The sequence below is a fragment of the Hibiscus syriacus genome, unplaced genomic scaffold (assembly GCF_006381635.1).
Source record: "Hibiscus syriacus cultivar Baekdansim isolate YM2019G1 unplaced genomic scaffold, ASM638163v2 tig00110419_pilon, whole genome shotgun sequence".
NCBI lineage: Eukaryota > Viridiplantae > Streptophyta > Magnoliopsida > Malvales > Malvaceae > Hibiscus > Hibiscus syriacus.
In genome coordinates this window covers 364,009-383,640 of record NW_024062731.1, presented here as the reverse complement: position 1 = coordinate 383,640, position 19,632 = coordinate 364,009, and the positions used below count along the sequence as shown (strand labels likewise).

Here is a 19,632-nt window from a genome sequence, read left to right as displayed (position 1 = left end):
CATCAGCATTACAATCTTCATAATAATTTGCCCAAGAAATTTGGGGTCATTCAATAATCAAAGCAGAAAACCAAGAAGATGGAAACCAATCATTGAGAAAAGTTAACCTTTGGTTATGTTTAAGACTAAACAAAATGGCTTTTCGAGGCTTCTCTGTGACACCAGAAAATAGATAAAGGAGTTATAGATAAGGGTAGTACAATTACGAATCGGTGAGTTTGCAATGTTTTAAGAACCGGATTCTTTGTTGAACTAGTTAGATTATTGATTTTTACTTAATTAATAATAGTTAGGGTAAATTACACATTTGGCATCTCAACTATTACTTATGTTCCATTTTGGTCACCAAGCTATTTTTTAAAAAAAAATCATATCAATCGTTTTAGTTTTATTTTGGTGACCAAGCTATTTTTTTAAGAAAAGGAAAAAGAAATCATATCTATCATGCATGCTCCTCCTGCTACAAGGGTTTTCATTTTCTGTTTTGGTTGATTTTGTTGTTGTTGAAAGCAAGCGAAAATGGTGTTGAATCCAATGTAGAGGGAAAAGAAAGCGTAATACGATCAGAAACTCTGTCGTCTCCTCGATGAGTACTCCCAGGTACTGGTGGTGGCCGCCGATAACGTGGGATCCAAACAAATGCAGAACATCAGGAAAGGATTTAGGGGTGATTCCGTTATTCTCATGGGCAAGAATACTATGATGAAAAGGTCCATTAGGATTCACGCTGAGAACACCTGCAACGATGCTATCAAGAACCTCATTCCTTTGCTCGCTGTAATCCTTTCTTTTTTCCTTTTTTAGAAACTTTTTTGATCCCTGGCCTTTTTTTTGTGCTTTGCTGAAGTTGGTTTCGATCAGGGTAATGTGGGGTTCATCTTTACCAAGGGTGATTTGAATGAAGTTCGTGAAGAACTTGGGAAATACAAGGTATATGCATACATAGAGTTGTTTTAATTAATTAATTAATTAATCTCATGATTATAAGTTGTTTTAATTTGGTAACCGATCATTGATTACCATGTTGTTATCACTTTTAGATTAGGGTTTGTTCGGTTTCCCCCTCCATGATGCATGATTATGTTCTTTCTATTTTTGTTTTTTAAAAATTTTATGCTTATTTATAATCAGAATCATAGTATTAAATTACGATCATAATATGTACGATAAATATGGATAGTTTACATTAGCCCCTGTTTTTGCTTACATGATGTGCTTTTAAATTGATCTTCAGGTTGGAGCTCCAGTACGTGTGGGTCTCGTTGCTCCAATTGATGTTGTTGTTCCCCCTGGCAACACTGGTCTTGATCCTTCTCAAACATCATTCTTTCGTATATATATATATATATATATATATATATATATATATATATATAAGCACTTGATTTATGTTTTGTTTTTCACAAGTTCTCATGTATGCTATAATCTCACATATATGTGACATCCTCTCATCAGGTGCTCAACATTCCGACCAAGATCAACAAGGGTACGGTCGAAATCGTGAAGGCAGTGGAGCTGGTTAAGAAGGTTGAGAAGGTTGGTTCATCCGAGGTGTTGGGAAATAAACCGAGTACGAGTAATTTCCCTATAACCAGATTAGTGAGAATGCGAAATAAAAGCGGAAAAATAATACCCGAAATTGATAACGCAGTTCAACCAATTTTGCTTACGTCTCCGGACTGCTGCAGATCTTTTACTAAGAGATAAAATTTACAGGTGTTTACAAAACACTCACTACTCACTAGAAAACTCTCTAGTATTGGGAGAAAGAAATGATTTGGGATTTTGGGATGATTTTGAAGCTAAATGAGCTAGTGTATTTATAGTTGAAGCTTAGGGACTAATTCTATAATTACCCTAAAATACAATTGCAGAATTTTGTAATTATCCCTTGCCAATTTCAACTAAAACATCAACCCTATTTTGAATTCAAAGCAGCCCCTTAATTTGAAAATCAACCATCCCCTTAGTTTGAAAATCAACCGGCCTTCTAGAATTTCAATAATCTCCCACTTGAAGATTGATTTTAATATGTCTTCACACCTTGATCAATGCAACAGTATTTTTGGTCTTGTTACTCTAGCATGCAAACTGAAGCTGAACACAACTTCAGTTTGTCCATAGTCTCCGCCCTGTAAACCCACTTGTTATTGGGCAGTTCCTCTGTGGTTGCCTTGTCTCTCAACGTCTTAGCTCCCTTCGAATCTTGTCCACTAGTCTTTGAAGGATTGTTCCTCACTTGAACATCCTCGGCAAGCCCTTGCTTCGACCCTTCTCTTAAGATGGTCTCTGAAGCCATGTTCTCTACACGAACATGCTCGGCAAATTCCTTGGACATGGACAACTCCTCCTGCACTTGGCTTCTACTCGTCTTGGCAGAAATGAGCCTTATTGAGCCAACTCTCAACGCCCCATTGATCTTGGGTTCATCCTCTTCTCTGGAGAACTCGATCCTGGGATCATTCATCATCTTGGATGACTCGGCTCCCCTCGGGTAATTTTGCAACACTTCTGGCATCTTAAGTCTGTGCCCCCTCGTTTGCTCGACTTTTACCCTCGGTTTAACATCTTTGACACTCAAACTTGTGCCAAGACTGCACACATTTTCACCAGATCCACCATTTGGTTCATCTTTGAGTGGACTTTCTTTGCCACTCGAGGAACAACCTTCCTCATCCTCTGACTGACCTTCATCGCGGAATCTCTTGTCGCTACCCTCGGATTTTGGCTTTGCTTTGGAAGTCTTGTTCTTCTTGACTCCAAATTCTTTGATGGACTCTACGGTTGTCAAGGCTTCAAACAGCCCCTGGACTTCCCTTCGCTCCAACACTTTCTTTGCCCATGGATTCAATCCGAACATGAAAGTGAAGAATCCATCTTCTTCAGTCAAACTTACATCTTCTTCAGTCAAACTTGGGACTTTAAGCATGAGTTTTCTGAATCGACTCACATACTCCTTAAGTGTCTCTTTATGCCTGAGACACCTCAACTTGGACCACGCTTCCTTCCTGGCATACTGTGAGCGGACTTGCTCACATTGCACCCTCGGCTTGAAAGTTTTATCTCTTGCTATCGCACCGGGTCCCTTCTTGTGTTCGACTGCTTTGACACCCACAGTCTCGTCACGTTTTCTTCCGAGTTCGGCTGTTTCAACATCAACAGCCTTGCCTAGTCTCGATCCTTGCTTGGCCGCATTGATCCCATTAATCGGGCCAAGTCTTTTTCCTGGCTTGGTAGCTTTAACATTTGCAACTGCGCCAATTCCCGCTACTTCTCCTTCTTCCATCCTCTTCATGATGGCTGTAAGGTGACGCTTCTTGGTACATCCTCTAATCAAATGAGGACCATCACAGAAGTAGCATTTCAATTTTTCCTTGCTCTCCTTCTTCTTTACACCTGACTTAGCCTTGCCATTATTTCCCGATGGCTTTCTTTGGCTACAAACAGTCGATGGCTCACATTGGCCATTCGAAGAGCTTTCTCTACTATTTCCCTGCTGCACCTTTTCCCTGTCTCCACCACTGTTGCCACTATCTCTTGGCATGGGCATAGACGACACATCGCTACTTGGCTTGTCACCTGCAAGCTCAGTCAGCTTTCCGGCTACAGCTATGGCCTCCGAAAGTCTCTAGGCATTTCCTTTCTCTTCCCCGAGCATCTCCCCTGGTCTAAGTCCTTCCAAGAAGGTCTTGAGCGCATCCCATTCACTCATTGTTCCCTTTCATCTGAGCAGCTCCCTCTTGAGCTCATCAACTTCATTTTTCAAAGTCATCGCTCCCACTCGAATCTGGCTTCTTTGGATCGTTTCTGAAAATTCTTGCAAACCACCGTGTATTAGAACACCTTCGTAAATATTGACAAAATTCACAACCAAAAGCTTTGATTACCAATTGATGGGAAATAAACCGAGTACGAGTAATTTCCCTATAACCAGATTAGTGAGAATGCGAAATAAAAGCGAAAAAATAATACTCGAAATTGATAACGGAGTTCAGCCAATTTTGCTTACGTCTCCGGACTGCTGCAAATCTTTTACTAAGAGATAAAATTTACAGGTGTTTACAAAACACTCACTACTCACTAGAAAACTCTCTAGTATTGGGATAAAGAAATGATTTGGGATTTTGGGATGATTTTGAAGCTAAATGAGCTAGGGTATTTATAGTTGAAGCTTAGAGACTAATTCTATAATTACCCTAAAATACAATGGCTAAATTTTGTAATTATCCCTTGTCAATTTCAATTAAAACAACAACCTTATTTTGAATTCAAAGCAGTCCCTTAATTTGAAAATCAACCAGCCCCTTAGTTTGAAAATCAACCGGCCTTCTAGAATTTCAACACGAGGTAGCCCTGCCTTCGAAGCTCGGGGTAAAGCCATTCTCTTATGGACTGTCTGTGGTATCTGTATACAACAATGGGACGGTGATCAGCCCTGAGGTGTTGGACCTAACTGAAGATGATCTTATGGAGAAGTTTACGGGTTGGCTCTCCAATGTCGCTTTCCTTTCGCTGGCAGTTACGTTCCCGACTCTTGCTGTCGCGCCTCATATGTTTATTCATGCCTACAAGAATGCTCTGGCTCTTGCAGTGGCTACTGAGTATACCTTCCCTCAGGCTGAGAAAGTCAAAGAATACCTCAAGGATCCGAGCAAGTTTGTTGGAGGGGGTGCAGCTGCTCCGGCAGATTCGGGTGCAGCCAAGGAAGAGAAGGTAGAAGAGGCAAAGGAGGAGTCCGAGGAATCCGATGAGGATCTTGTTACTGGTCTTTTTGACTAAGAAATGGTGAATGAGTTTGGAATTGGAGGGGAGATACTACTAGTATTATCTGAGCTTAGAGGTAAATAATGGATTTTGCATCCAATGCTCCTCTGTTGTGCCTTTTGAATATTATAGTAAGTTTTAGCATTAGCATTCGAGTCCATTTGGTACGTGCTCTATATTTAATATCATCTACCATTTACGTCGATTCTTTCTTTTCAGTTACTTTTGGCACATTCATAATCGATGGTCAAGATTGAATGTGTTTGAAAAGGTAAAGGAATATGTACAGTTTTTGGGATTAAAGAAAATGGTATAGATCAAGGGACCAAAGAATATTTTACCAACTAAAATACAATAAAATTGTTTTGTACTCGCATTTTATATGTTTAAGAACCTTTTCACTTGTTTTATGACGGCTCCCCGTCAAAAAAAAAAAACCTTACCAAGGACAGAGCCACCAATGGCCCACTCCCTCCAAAAAAAACCATTTTTTATTAAAAAAATATATGAGAAAATATGAAATTAGGGCTCTAAATTTCAGTTTATTTTGATTTTACCTCTCTAATTTTCTATAGTTAATTGTACTCGTTCATACCCATTATATAGCACTATTTAGATCATGGGGATGCTTCTGGTTGGCGGTTGCCTTACAACGGTTTACAAAACTGTCATGCCACGTAATCATCACTTCCCATGTTCTCACAAAGCAAATCAGTTGCATCCAACAGACATTAGAGAAAAACTTTCTAAAAGTTGATATTCAATATTTTTTATATATAAAATAAAGAGTTAGGATCACTTTTGCCCTTACAATATATTAAATTTATCATTTTTATCCCTATTGTATTTTCGAATCAATTTAATCCTCAAAATTATTTAATTACATCATTTTGTGGCATACCCCTAACTTAAAAACCTAGATTATAATCTTTAAGTTAATGTTTGAGGTTTAGAGATAATGAGTTTATGGTTTCGTGTTTGTAATTTAGGGTTTTAAGTTAGGAGTAGGATTTAGAATGATGCAATTGAGCAAATTCGAGGATTAAATTGATGCGAAAATACGATAAGGACGAAAGTGATAAATTGGGTCTAGTATAGTAGGAAAAGTTACCCTTTTACCTAAACTAAACAAATAAAAGAACCAATACTACACATGAATCCCATCAATTTAAAAAGAAGAAAAAAATACACATTATATATGATTTACAATTTGTATCAAATAGCCAAAGTTGTGCTTGAATCAGTGGCCAAATGGCCAATAGTAACTTGTCATTCCCCTTGCTTGTGTGCTTAAAATAAACCTTAAGTCATGAATTGAGCAGGCGTGCCGAAGACTGAAGACAGCTACCATATCAGTATATCACAAGTCGTATGATACATTTGTGCAAAATTACTGAAGACAATTCCTAAATAAACGAACTCCCTGTTCAAGATAAATGGTTAATGTTAAGAAACAGGTCAATTACTCGACAAGATAGAATCTTGTCTGTGGCTGTTCTCAAGTAAATGAATCTACCTGCAAAGCAAAGGAGATGTCAGCTTCATCTACTTTTAGCGTTACTCTTTTGGACTTATCATCACGAGACTGACCCAGTTTGAAGAGCCCCCGTATAATGAACCATGTCAACCCCCCTTTCAATATCTGGTCTAGCTAGATAGTTTATGCCTCTTGTGAAAACAGCTAATGCAGTCATTTAAAGCTAGCTTATGAGTTTAAGTTCAAACCCAAGAATAGGTATACTTCTGTTACCTGGTCATTTGGCACTCTGCACATACTTGAAAATTCCGGAATTCCTACTGGTGGGATCAGTGCTGATTTACAGATGCCAATATATGATTTATTTAGCTGCAGAAAATAATACAAACTATGTCAATTAAGCAACTACTAGGTGATTCAGCACATCATTGTCCAACATTAAGAAAAACAAACCTCCCCAATAGTTGTATCCTTCTTCCCACCACGGAAATACTTCACGGCAGAGCAAAGTATAATCTGCAGTTACTCAACAACATTAGGTAAGTTGAAGCAGCAGAAACATGACTATAAGATGAACTATTGGACGGCTGTATTCCTTATAGGCTCCAAGCTTACTTGTTGATGCTGCGGAAGAGACTGTATGGTGTCAACTATACGTGATCTGAATGTCTTTGCCAATGCAAGTGCCATATGATCAATCCTCACCTGAAACATATCACCTCGTGTAAGCAGCAGTAGGAGCAGTGGCAGGGTAAGTATGATGTGTAAGATCGATATAACAAGCTCATGCATGGAAACAGTAATATTAAGCTGTTGGACACTTACAGTACTATTTTCTTGTGATGGGTAGATTTCAAGAGCAGGTAGAGCCTGTGGACCGACGAAATCACCCTCCACCGATGTCAAAATCAAATTACTTGCAGCTTCCCTTAATTCTGCTTCAAGAATTTCAACCACGCTCCTGGAACAACTTAAGAACATTAGCTAGTAGTTTAAAACACCTACTCTATTCAAACCAAGGAAGGTGATATGCATAAGTAAAATATACATATGTGAAACATTGATTCTCCAAGAGACCAATCACGCTTTTCTGTGCTTAACAGAAAAAGAAGAAAAATAAATGCCTTGACAGCAAATTATTTCAAGTATATAATCAAATATCGAGCTCACAAGACATTAAATTCCTGCATCAGCAGTCAATTTAATATCCCTTGGCCTAATTGGTTAAAACTGAACTCTATGTAATACTTCAGATTATTATTAAGTTTCGATAAAACACTAACCTACAAACAGAAAGAGCTTTCCGCATATCTCCAGATGCAGCTGCAACTTTCTGTTAATTTCAAGCAATTAGTATCTATTGAAAATAGATTGATTGAAGGTGTGAACAGGTTTTCAAAAGAAGCAGTATAACTCACTCTGGCACGAAGTTCTAATGCCTGCTGGTGGAAGACAATGTATGGAAGTGCCTGTTAGTAGAAGCCATTAAAACTCGATAACATTGAGTTAGCGTCACAAACCAAATTCCAAGTAATTGAAAACAAAAGTGAAAGTGGAACTAGTAATTACCAAGAGCCTCTCCTGAAGTATTGAAAGGATTTGATCTTTAGAGTAAGCACGGTAGGTTACAACCATAGGCTTGCCTATCATAGAGAAGTGGTAGTTTAATACGTTTGAATTACTTCGAATTATCAAAAAAAATTACTTCCAGAATAGCAAAGCATCCATATTGCATAATTGCAAGTAGCTATTTCTACAAAAAGGGACTACAAAGCATTCGTTGAAGTTAATATCAGCAATGTGATAAAATAACAGCAAAATTTTAGAGAATATTAGACTAGAAATTACTAAGGAGTAAATCCATAACCTCAAACCAGTAAATATAAGACTATACTCTAGATGCTTTCATTCTTAACTTTGGTGCTTAGGTGGGCAAACTAGGAAGATGCCAGATGACAATTCACTATTTATAGTTGAGCTATTATCAGGACAAGCTAAAGTTATAGCTACTTCAGATGCAAGGATAACTCCAAGAAAAGAAAAATTCTCTTATATAATCAAGCTTAATATCAGTGTTAACCAATGTAATTATAGTAAAGAACTCACAGTTCAATGACTGGAGTCTTGGAAGAAACCTATCAGCTAGATCAATGGAATTTGCTATTCCTGCAGGAAATAAAAAAAAAAATCATGAGTGAATGTCGGAATGAATCAAAACAAGCAACACGGAAATAAGCATAGTGAATGATACCTATCAGTATACATCTTGAGAACGGAAAAGTTGTAAGCATGAAAAAATCATGAAGTACTGCCCTGTCCCTTGTAATCAAATAATCCAACTCATCAGCAATAATTAACCTGCAAAAAATCATGGTTTTATTTATCCCAAAGGAGGAGGGAATAAAGATGATTCATTCCAGAGAGTACTTTTCTCACATCATCTTTGAGCCCGATGGCGCCTGCTTGTTAGAATAAAGGTTTTGTAGATGTTGTAAAGGTAATGTTGAGCCCGTAATTTTCTTCTTTGATTGGTGCATCCCAAGAATCTGTCAAGACAATTATCAGGCAAGAACTTACAACATACAAAGCTTTAAATATTGTTAAGGTCTTGAAACAATACCTTACTAAAAATCACAGATGTATTTGCTAAAGAAGTGCAACTCAATGCTAATATTTCAAGTGGCTGCAAACCTTCCTGTTACAAAAAGGAATAATTGAAAATGATAATTCGCTTCAATAATATTTCAAGGTAGAAGGGGCTATATACAATGAGCTTACCATTGTTGCCTAATCATTAACTTCTTGTTTTACTTTCTCCATCGATAACGACTTCCCAGTCCCCGGACATCCACATACATACAAGCTCTCAGCTTTCTCTTGTTTGACACATGTCTTGCAAAAATCCAACACTTTTTCCTGCTCATCTTCTCGGCACACAACAGTTGATGGAGCTGTTGAAACATGTAGAGACTCCTTCACAACCCTTATTTGTTCAACATCTTTAAATAAAGTAAACAAGAACTAATTGAATATTATTCATTGATTGCTCAAACTTAAAAAGAACATTGGGGGAAAAAGTAGCTACAAAATTACCTCTCTGATTCCAGCATTTCTTCACTGGTTTTCCGCCCAGATCTTCCTTAATTTGCTGTTAATATATAAAGCTAAAGAACATTAGCAATCTTTTAAACCTTATGCAGTGCCTTTGTAGAACATGAATTTAATCAAACACTCAAAAGGAACTAAGCCATAAATAACTAGTTCTTATTTTAGTTTGTCAAAAAATTCAAATAAATATATTAATTCATTTTGCATACCCCGTGCATTATAACAAATTAAATAATCAATTGATTCAAAAAAAAACTACCGTACATTTAAAAAAAGAAGTAAACAATTAACAGCTCACATTTGCAGGGCTGCTTGGACTTGAAATTAAGTGACAGCGAGGCAATATGAGTTTCATCGATGTTGAAAACGGACTCTCATTGAACGCAGTCGTGCTGGACCTTAACCTTCGTTTCTGAGGAGTACAGGAACCGTTGGATACAGCCACCTCGCAGCTCTTGGCGGCCGACACCCTCTTGAATGGAGACGAATTGCGATCAATTGCAGGCATTATTAAACATTATCACCGATTTAGACAAATAGGAACAAAAATTAAAAAAAGGAGCTCCGATTCGATTGACAAGTGAGGAAATATTGCAGCTATACACAAAAGAAAAACACTATTTAAGGAAGAAGATGGAAAATGAGAAGCGGGTAAATGTTTATTACGCGGGAAACTTAACGTCTCCGACCTTTTATCGGATTAATCATAATTCCATAAAACGGGTTTAAGACGATAAATCCAATGGGCTAAGTTTTTGTAAAATCCAACAGGAACTCAACCACAAAAATAAAGTAATCAAATAAATAATTATGTGAATGTAGATCTAATCCCAACTTATTAACAGAGTTATGATCCTCCGTCATCAGAATGCCAAATCCTATTAACAAATCTATCCCCAAAAAAAAAACGATTGCCAAATGCTATTGTAAAGAAGCAACGGATTCACCATTGTCGCCGTCAAAATTTTCACACAAATTTCATATTAATGCCTAAATTAAGTGCTTAATTTCATTTTTTAACACAGATTAGCTCAAATTTTGGGATTTAGTATAGGAAGTCATATTTAAAGCGATTATTATCCGATGACAAAATCAAGAATAAAATATCAAATTGTGATTTTTTTATTGATAGATTTATTTTATTTTTCGTTTCTGGAGCATAATAACATTGGAAAGTTTGGAGACCAACATGAGTCAAGGCCTTTATCTATCACTTTTAGATTTTTTTGCTTACTTGCCTAACAAGTTATTTGTCTTCAACCGTGTTTCCATTTGGGTTTTGTTGGAAGGATATGGAAGACACCTTTTAAAGAATTGCAACCTTGTTTCAATCAATGGCCAAGAATCTCGATCTGGACCCCGAACTATCCGAGTCTATGCTCGAAGAATCGAGTGGATTCATTCGAGTTTATCGATATCCGTCGTGCCGCTCCGTGGGCGGTGACGCTTGGGGCATGATCCCACACACGATAGCTCGGTTCCTTCGGTAGTGAACCAAGACCATGTTTGGTGACTAGAAACTTTAAAGGACAATAAATGGCTCCTGGTTAACCCAATTCCAAACACTCTCATCGTTCATATTGGTGACATGACGTAGCTCTATACAATGACGGAATTTGATGATAGAGTTTGTGGGGTCAACTTAAATTTTAAAAAAGTTAGAGGTTCAAATTAAAATTTTCCAAAATTTTGAAGGGTTCGATTTACATTTTTTTTAAAAATCGGGGTATAACTAAAATCTTTGATATTTTGAGAGGCTTAATGAGAATTTTTAAAAATGATGGGAGAGGATTAAAAATATTAAAAAAATAAAATTAGTATGAATTTATAAAAAATATATAGGGACTAAATTAATATTTTAAAATTTTAATGGTCTAAATTATAATTTTTCAAATTTTGGGGGAAGTTTATGTTCGTTAGTCTCCATTATCATCTACTAGGCTTGTAAACGAACCAACAGTTCATTGAACCGTTCAGTAGGAAGTTTGTTTATGTTTATTTATTTATTAAACGAACGAGCATTAACAAGATTTTATGTTTGTTTAATTAAATGAACGGACATGAACAAAGAGCTCATTCGTTCATTTACGTTTGTGAACGTTGTGTAATCCGTTCATTTATGTTCGTTCATTTATATCCATTTATGTTTGTTCATTTATGTTTGTTCATTTATTTTCGTTCGTTTATGTTCTTTCAACCCAATCTCCAGACCCGTTTGAAATACTAAGACCTAATAAATTTGAACTTTTAACCCATTAATATTTTAAAACACAAATACTCAAATCAATTAAAGAATATATAAATCCTAAAATTATTTAGAAAGAAATCTTCTCAACTATAAACCCAATTAATTTTATGATCATTAGTTTACGTTCATTTATGATCGTCCGTTTGTGTTCGTTTACGTTCGTTCATTTGTGTTCATTTTTATTTTTCAAAATTTTATAAAATGCTATTCATGTGCAAGGTGCCTCAATACTTTGGGACATGTTGGTGTAGTATTCAGGGTCACATACCCAAAAAAACATTGCAATGCTGAAGGAAAGTCTTGCTTTCGGTAGCGTTTCGTTTATTAAAAAAAACATTGCAATGCTAAAGAGGATTGAGTTTGTTTATTTATTTATTTATTTATTTTGATTAAGCTAAGATGATTATAAAGTAGTATCTATTATAAATACTTTCAACCATTTGACAATGAACGTTCAACCAACCTGTTATAGTCACTGGTGCTCGAACCCGTAACATCTAGGAACAACAACGATTTCTTTATTTGTAATGTGACACTGTTTTTTTATATATAAAATATTGTATAAAAAATACAAATAGTTGTTGAAAGTCAAATATGATGGCAGCAAAATTTGTCAAATAAGGCTGCAAATTTCGATGGCTTTCGGTGCACACCTAAATTAGTTGATTTTGTTGATTTTTTATATGGACAAATTACAAATTATAGTCACTAAACTTTATGGTATTTATAAGATTAATCTTTAAGCTTCAAAACCATTATAAATAATTCTAGTTTTTTACTTATACCATAGAATTTAGAGAGTTTTCTTAAGAGTTGTTTTCTCATTTTTATCAAGAGAGAATTGTCATTGTTTTCTCCTTGGTGATCGAGAGAAGTTGTAATTCTTATTTTCTCATAGTAAAATTCTTCTACCGTTGCCCGTGGTTTTTACCCTATATAATTTAAGGTTTTTCTCGTAAAATTTGTGTCTCTTTTATCTTCATTTTTATTTTCTCAAATTATCAGTTTCGCTTTTGCTCTATCCGATAACCGTATTCCGCAACAATAGTTTCCGAAAAATCCATATAACGTTTTTTATTTAAAATCTAACAACGAATTACTACTCATTTACATGTTAAATTCAAGCTTTTACACTTTTTTATAGAAGTAATTTGACATTTTCAAAATTTGAAATCATAAACACACACACCATAAGTGTGTGGTAATGTATAAAACATTTATCTTTTATTTCAATTTTTAATTGAAAACCCCACAAGGATTGCTGCAATTATTCTTCATCGGGAATAAGCTTTTTGTACTCGCACAATTTCCCATCTTATTTATTTTTTAGCTCCTCCGGATGATGTTTTCTAGGGTTAGATTTTTTAACTTGGTCTTTAGAGGATGTTATCCAAAAAAATTCTCATCTTATTTTGTGTGACATGAAATGTGATAAAAGTATTCGGTCGAATTAATCGATTGAATTTTTTTAATCTAAATCAGTTATATATTTAATCTACGTAAATAATTTATATTAACAAAATAAAAAAAACAAAATTTGTATGTAATATGATAGAGATTACTTTGTTATTAAATTTGTTTAATGTAATGATATTAATTGACAAATAATAAATTTTAATGAATAAGATTTCTTGATCATCAAGCAATATATTATAAATATATATTTTTTGAATTTGATTAAGTATTGTCATGAATAAGATTAATGGATCTCGACCGTTCCTTGACGGCTCCTAATTGATGAACAGCTGATATTACATGCAAATTTAGAAAATAAAAACTAGTGAGAGAAGAGTAGAAAACTCGTTAAAGCATAAAGGGTAAAAAGGGATAAAATTTATTGTTCCCTATCTGGATATTATAAATAAGCTGTTATTTTTCTTCCCCTTTTTTCAGTTACTACTCAATAACGTACTTCAGTTGCAAGGGTATCATTTTTCACACTTTTGGGGTCTCCGATGGCAGCGATCGGTGTTTTAGAAGACAGAGGCTCCGTTTGGAGGAAAAGGAAACGTATGAGAATTTTTGAAAGAAAGAAATTTGATGTTAACGAAAAAGTTGAGGTAAAGTGGCTATTCCCATTATCTTTCTTTTTTTCAGATTCTGGGTTGTAATTTTCTTGGGCCTCTTAGAGTTTTCTTATTGTGGGTGCTTTTTTTTTAAAAAAAAAAAATTAGTATGGTAGAATTGGGTTGTATTTGGTTTTCTCTATTGATGAAAGTTTCGGATTCTTTTAATCAGTGTTATTAGAGCTGCAGTCCGCTGTTTAATTGTTAATCTCGTTGATAATGAGCGCATAAGCGTGGCTTAGTGTCTGTTTGGTTGCAATGCAATGTTCATTAGTATATCGTTTCAGATTTCAGAATTCTCGAGTCCTTGTTTTGATCATTTAAATCTTGAATATGAATATCTAATTGTTTCAGAATATGAATATTGTTTGGTTGCAATGCAATGTTCATTAGTATATCGTTTCAGATTTCAGAATTCTCGAGTCCTTGTTTTGATCATTTAAATCTTGAATATGAATATTGTTTTGATCATTTAAATTTTGAATATGAATATGAATTTTATAGGTGAGGAGAGTTGAAGAAGGGTTTCAGGGTTCATGGCATCAAGGAACTGTTATTTCGTGGGATAAGCAAGGGTGTCACGTAAAGCATGATCATCTTCTTCTTGATGATGGTTCTGATAGGCTTGTCGACATCGTGGGTGTTTCTCTTGTAATGAATGGATTTTCTTGTCCGTGTGAGACTCACCATAACTCCCGGGAGACTACAAGGAAATTGCCACCTAAACTAGAGTTCTGCAAATGGAACCTTTCCTACGGGCTCTGCATCGATGTATGGTATAACGATGCTTGGTGGGAAGGTGTGATTTTGGACCATGAATATGATTCAGAGAAGAGGAGAGTTTTCTTCCCTGATTTGGGTGATGAAATGACTGCTGAAATCAATAAGTTACGGATTACTCAAGATTGGAACAACTTCAAAGAGGAGTGGCAGCAACGTGGAACCTGGTTGTTTCTTGAGTTGATTGCACAGTATGGGCAAGAGTGGTTTCTTTCTGTTTCTGTGCAACAATTTTGGTATGATTTACGGGAGAAAGAGGATTTTCACAACGTTAGAGAGTGGACATTTTCTTGTGAGTCTTTGTGGAAAGAATTGGTGCTGGAAATAATAAAAGATAACCATAAAATCACTGTGGATCATTTGGTCAAGGTATTAGGCCTTCCTGGTTCCTCCCAACCAGAATCCAAATTGCAAGAGGAGCTTGCTATACCAGATGCAGATGTTTGTATGGGTACTGATGCAAATTTAGGTGACACTTTCGCTCTTGTACCCGTTAAGAATCAAGTGAACATTACTTTGTTGAGTCCAGACACAGCTATAATTCCACCGAGTCAAGAGAAACCTAGTTCTGGTTAGTCGATGCACGTTTTCAAGGATGATAACATTGTTTTGGCTGAAGCTAACAAACCCTGTGTTGATAACACTGCCTGTAGTTTACCTGAGGCTTTGATGGCCTCACCCTCTGTTGCAGATGGAATTTCCTGCATCTGTTCTGTAACTAGCAATGAAGAATTTTTTGGAACTGATACAGATATGGCTGAAAGGAGGGATAAACATTCAGGGCTCAGTGTAACTGCAACATGGATGCCTGCAGACACTGAGCTTGTTTCGAAAGCCGGGTCATGTCCTGATGCCATTGCCAAATACATTTATGCTGGTAAGAAACCCGATAATTTTCTGTTAACTGATGTTAGGAAGCATCTTCTATATCAGGGATGGAAAATGGAGTCTAAGCAAGATGGAAAACTTATCAGAAGGCGATACGTCTCACCTACTGGGCACCTTTATTACTCTCTTTATCAGATCTGTTTAGATCTAACCAATCACTCAAGAAAGCATATTTGTTTAAACATCAAAGATGTACATGTTGAACCAAACGTCAACCATCTAGGTGTTGTTGAACCAAACATCAGGGGACTTTTTGTTGAACAAGAATATTTCCCTGAAGCTGTTTTGGACTGGTCTATGGCTGAATTGGATATGATTCGCAGATGCAAGAGAAGTTATATGACACTAAAGGCAAAAAAGCATCTCTCATGGCTGGGTTGGGCGTTTCACTATGCTTCCAGTAATGGAAGGCGCTATTTGTACTACACTTCACCAAGAGGAAGGATGTACCAGTCACTTCGGGAAGCCTGCAAAAACTGTATAAAAGGTGGAGTTTCTCAAACTGATGCTACTCCTAGAACAGTGGAAAAGATTAATGCTGTTGAGGAGATTGAATGTCAGTCAGCAAGTGAAAAGCTTTCTTCTGCACTTGCAATTGTGGATATACAGAGAAGCTCGATGCCATCAAATACCGAATCTGGAAACTGGTCCAAGAAGTGTTATTCAAGATGTGAGAGAAGAAATGGTGTTGAGCAAAGTAGAGTCAATCAGAGAAATCAAAAGCCTAAAAGGAAGAGAAGGGATAGTTCATCATATCTTGCGTTTGACTTAAAAAAAGGCCGAGCTGACTTACCCGTTAAATACACTAACATCTCAAGATTGAAAGGTGAAAAGTCACCTGCGACATTGGTCAAACTAAGAGAGAATCTTAAAGGTAGTCAACATAACCATGTTCTACGATCAACCAAAAGAGTGCAGCAGATTGTAACTCCTAGTTCACTGCGTCAAAGTCCACGAACTGCGATGTATTGGTTAATAGATAAAAATATTATTTTGCCAAAGTCAAAAGTACATTACTGGAGGAAGGGACAGAGGTTGAAAGCAGAAGGGAGGATAACTCGTAATGGAATTATGTGCAAATGTTGTGGCAAGGTATACAGTCTTGGTGGTTTTGTAGCACATGGTGGCGGTGACAACCACAGACCAGCTGCCAAGATATTCTTGGAAGATGGAAGGTCTCTGTTGGACTGCCAGATGCAAGTAATACAAAACAGTAGAGTGAAGTTTGGAAAAAAGAAGAATTCCCAGTTGACACGCAATTGCCGAATGGACAAGAACGATGACATTTGTTCTGTTTGTCAATATGGGGGTGAACTGATTTTATGTGATCAATGTCCATCCTCATTCCATAAAAACTGCCTTGGTTTAAAGGTATCACTTTTGTTTTTATTATCACTTCATTCCCATTGTAATATGCTTTTATTCCGTTCTCTTAAATCTTACATATCTTTGATTTCGTGTTTTGAAATTGTCTGTCAGACTGTTCCAGATGATAATTGGTTCTGTCCTTCATGTTGCTGTGGGATTTGTGGTCAACACAAACTTAAAGATGGTGCAAATATGGTGGATAACAGACTTTTATCTTGTGCTCAGTGTTTGCATAATGTAGGTTCATTTTCTGTATTTGTTGAAAACTAAAAGTCCATTGGTTATTTATAGTTTTTTGTGTGTATTTGATGCAGATCATGTTGGCTGCATAAGCAGTGCACGGGCAGATAGGTTGGAAATATGTGCAAAAGAAAATTGGTTTTGCCGCAAAAAGTGTGAAGAGGTACTTCCAATCAGCTTTATTTTTGTAATTTGTGTTGTCCATCCACGAGTAATAGCTACTGCTATTTCTTTCTTCCTTGGGGCACAAGTTATTTGGCGTCTTCAGTAACTTTTTGAGTTCTTACAATTGCTTTTTTGTTGCAGATATCTTTGGGCCTTAGTGAGCTTTTAGGGAGACCAATTCCTGTTGGATCAGACAATCTAACTTGGACATTAATTAAACCCATGCAGCCAGAGAGTCATGATCTTGATGCTTCAGATAATGAAACCATGGTTGAGAATTATTGCAAACTTAGCAATTCGCTTGAAGTGATGCATGAGTGTTTTGACACTGTCAAAGACTCTCACACTGGCAGAGATCTTGTTGCCGATATATTCAGTAGAAGGTATCTTATTCTTCTGTAAGTCATTGCTTCAACTTTGCATTCATTTGCAAGTCACATTTTTATGTGGCTTAACTTGAGTGTTTTAAATTTATGGCTGGAGTGACTCGTAATAACAAACAGTATGATGTCTATGTCGGCACCAAGGGGAGGAGAATTATCTCCTCTGTGTGATTTATCTCTTTTAATCTCGCAAACCCTTATCTTGGATTGAATGTTTGATGGTCTGAATTAGCTAATTTTAAAGATTTCTATTAAAATAACTGCATTTAATCTTTCTTACAGCTAATCTGGTAGCAATTCAGTTTCTATGCCAGTAGGCCATAATAACCTACTGCTGATACTTGAGCTTCTTAATGTTTTTGTTGCTTCTATACTGTAATTACTTATGATTTATTCGAATTTTGTTTGTTTAATGCAAGCAAGTGGCTTAAATGTCTGATCCATTTGGTTTCTGAATTTTACAGCTCAGAACTTAACCGCTTGAACTTCCGAGGCTTCTACACAATACTTCTGGAAAGACACGATGAACTCATTACTGTTGCCAATATTAGGTAAGCTTCTCTGAGTAACAGTAGTTTGTTGTATAGGAAGGAAGGCCTTGGTTAGGATTTTTTTTTACATTTGCCTTGTTAATAATGGTAATTTTTATTTCTATTTTCCCATTCAAGGGTTCATGGAGAAAAGGTGGCCGAAATGCCTTTGATTGGTACCAGGTTTCAATACCGGCGACTTGGAATGTGCAGAATTTTGATAAACAAACTTGAGAAGGTTAGCTATGTCATGTTTGGATGGTTTCTTTTACTAGTGCTTAATATCCACTATTGTTCAAATTTATGGGATTAGATATCATCCATCCTTCCCATGCTGAAGACATGAATCTGAAAACTTCTAACCATTGCTTCTTGCATGATTTCTTCAGATGCTCATGGAATTAGGAGTAGAGAAGCTGATATTACCTTCCGTCCCCGATGTGCTACGCGCATGGACCGGTTCATTCGGATTTTCAGATATGACACCATCCGAGAGATTAGAGTTTTTAGATTATACGTTTTTAGATTTCCAGGGTGCTACCATGTGCCAGAAGCTTTTGCTCAAGAACCCTTCACCGGAATCAAGCATAACATTTGGTATTTCCAATTCCCTAGCCACTTAGTTCAAGTATCAATTACTGCAGAGAGTCACATTTTAGTTTTCGCTATTTTTTTCAGGATCCCAGGTTGAACTTCATAGCAATAATGCCAATGATGATCGGTCTGATTCAGCCTATGAACTAAGACACATCAAGGAAAACGAAATCATGGATCAAGCACTTCTGCAGTACGTCTAGCCAGTTTTGCACTCTATTTAGAAGAGAAACTGAAATTGGAAAACTTCACTTTTCCTGGGACGCAAAACTCGAGATAACTACTTGCTTAGCATCCTAACCAGATTGTAACTATGTAAATATCATCTGCTTAAAAATTTTAAATCTAAACTCAAGTCCTTACGACTTATGACATTTGCAAGATAACAATCCTTGTAGAAATGCTCTGCAGTAAAACTGCTTTTAGTATTTGGAAGAAGAAAAAACCATGTATTTGGTGCATATGCTTTGCCATAATTCTCTGTATATCCTCTTATACATTGGATTGTGGGGTTTAATTGCAATGTTGATGACTGTTGTTCCTGACCCTGTTTTCCAATTGCAGGTAAACCAACAGAGTGCTTAGTGGAGGGGTAAAAAAGAAAAGAAAAGGGGTTCATGGCAATTTTAGCAGGCTATGGAGTTTCGGATTCATGGATACTCTAAGTGTCATAAGGTTCCTGGGAAATATGTAGAGAGCTGGTTACCTTTAAAGATGAATAATGTTGTGGTCATTTTGAGTATCCTGTGTCCATATTAATGGCTGTGCAAGTTGAGGGATCACTAGTCAACCAATATTTTCCATCTATTTATGGTGGTGCCATTAATGGTTGTCGACACTTTACGAAACCCAGTCTACTCTGGACCCTCCCTAACAGCTTCGTTTAGTAGATAATCGCCCCCCAACTTGCAATACGATAAGCTTATATGTCTGTACGAACCAAGCGAACTTTAAAGGGTCGACTGTTATTTCTATATTTCGGGTTTGAACATATCATTTACAGAGGTGTTTGAGCGGTCAC

General features: G+C 36.4%; 4 protein-coding genes and 1 pseudogene across 4 annotated transcripts; 4 read left to right on the top strand and 1 right to left on the bottom strand.

Moving 5' to 3' along the window:
• The first annotated feature begins 469 nt into the window (after positions 1-469).
• Positions 470-4,864, top strand: LOC120124591 (60S acidic ribosomal protein P0-3-like). Its single transcript, XM_039143223.1, has 5 exons — positions 470-777; positions 862-930; positions 1,235-1,329; positions 1,452-1,551; positions 4,348-4,864. Exons 1-5 carry the CDS (start codon positions 640-642, stop codon positions 4,777-4,779), a joined length of 834 nt encoding a protein of 277 aa, XP_038999154.1. The 5' UTR covers positions 470-639; the 3' UTR covers positions 4,780-4,864.
• A 1,155-nt stretch (positions 4,865-6,019) lies between these two features.
• Positions 6,020-9,915, bottom strand: LOC120124589 (annotated as a pseudogene).
• A 3,589-nt stretch (positions 9,916-13,504) lies between these two features.
• LOC120124590 lies at positions 13,505-16,032 on the top strand. Its single transcript, XM_039143222.1, has 2 exons — positions 13,505-13,657; positions 14,168-16,032. The coding sequence occupies exons 1-2, from the start codon at positions 13,553-13,555 to the stop codon at positions 15,017-15,019; spliced, it is 957 nt and encodes a 318-aa protein (XP_038999153.1). The 5' UTR covers positions 13,505-13,552; the 3' UTR covers positions 15,020-16,032.
• Positions 15,023-17,096, top strand: LOC120124542. The gene is made up of 3 exons (XM_039143195.1): positions 15,023-16,702; positions 16,811-16,936; positions 17,014-17,096. Exons 1-3 carry the CDS (start codon positions 15,023-15,025, stop codon positions 17,029-17,031), a joined length of 1,824 nt encoding a protein of 607 aa, XP_038999126.1. The 3' UTR covers positions 17,032-17,096.
• On the top strand, positions 17,060-18,907 carry LOC120124541 (increased DNA methylation 1-like). The gene is made up of 6 exons (XM_039143194.1): positions 17,060-17,092; positions 17,246-17,487; positions 17,952-18,038; positions 18,156-18,255; positions 18,407-18,614; positions 18,696-18,907. The coding sequence occupies exons 1-6, from the start codon at positions 17,060-17,062 to the stop codon at positions 18,812-18,814; spliced, it is 789 nt and encodes a 262-aa protein (XP_038999125.1). The 3' UTR covers positions 18,815-18,907.
• Positions 18,908-19,632: the final 725 nt, after the last annotated feature.

What these genes read in the sequence shown, in the direction of transcription:
- LOC120124591 (XM_039143223.1), top strand. Translation starts at nt 640, where the DNA reads ATGCAGAACATCAGGAAAGGATTTAGGGGTGATTCCGTTATTCTCATG. An exon ending in ACCTCATTCCTTTGCTCGCT is followed by an intron (nt 778 to 861) that starts GTAATCCTTTCT and finishes GGTTTCGATCAG; the next exon opens with GGTAATGTGGGGTTCATCTT. An exon ending in CCTTCTCAAACATCATTCTT is followed by an intron (nt 1,330 to 1,451) that starts TCGTATATATAT and finishes GACATCCTCTCA; the next exon opens with TCAGGTGCTCAACATTCCGA.
- LOC120124541 (XM_039143194.1), top strand. Translation starts at nt 17,060, where the DNA reads ATGTGCAAAAGAAAATTGGTTTTGCCGCAAAAA. An exon ending in ATTACTGTTGCCAATATTAG is followed by an intron (nt 18,039 to 18,155) that starts GTAAGCTTCTCT and finishes TTCCCATTCAAG; the next exon opens with GGTTCATGGAGAAAAGGTGG. An exon ending in TGATAAACAAACTTGAGAAG is followed by an intron (nt 18,256 to 18,406) that starts GTTAGCTATGTC and finishes TGATTTCTTCAG; the next exon opens with ATGCTCATGGAATTAGGAGT.
- LOC120124542 (XM_039143195.1), top strand. Translation starts at nt 15,023, where the DNA reads ATGCACGTTTTCAAGGATGATAACATTGTTTTGGCTGAAGCTAACAAA. An exon ending in AAAACTGCCTTGGTTTAAAG is followed by an intron (nt 16,703 to 16,810) that starts GTATCACTTTTG and finishes ATTGTCTGTCAG; the next exon opens with ACTGTTCCAGATGATAATTG.
- LOC120124590 (XM_039143222.1), top strand. Translation starts at nt 13,553, where the DNA reads ATGGCAGCGATCGGTGTTTTAGAAGACAGAGGCTCCGTTTGGAGGAAA. An exon ending in ATGTTAACGAAAAAGTTGAG is followed by an intron (nt 13,658 to 14,167) that starts GTAAAGTGGCTA and finishes TGAATTTTATAG; the next exon opens with GTGAGGAGAGTTGAAGAAGG.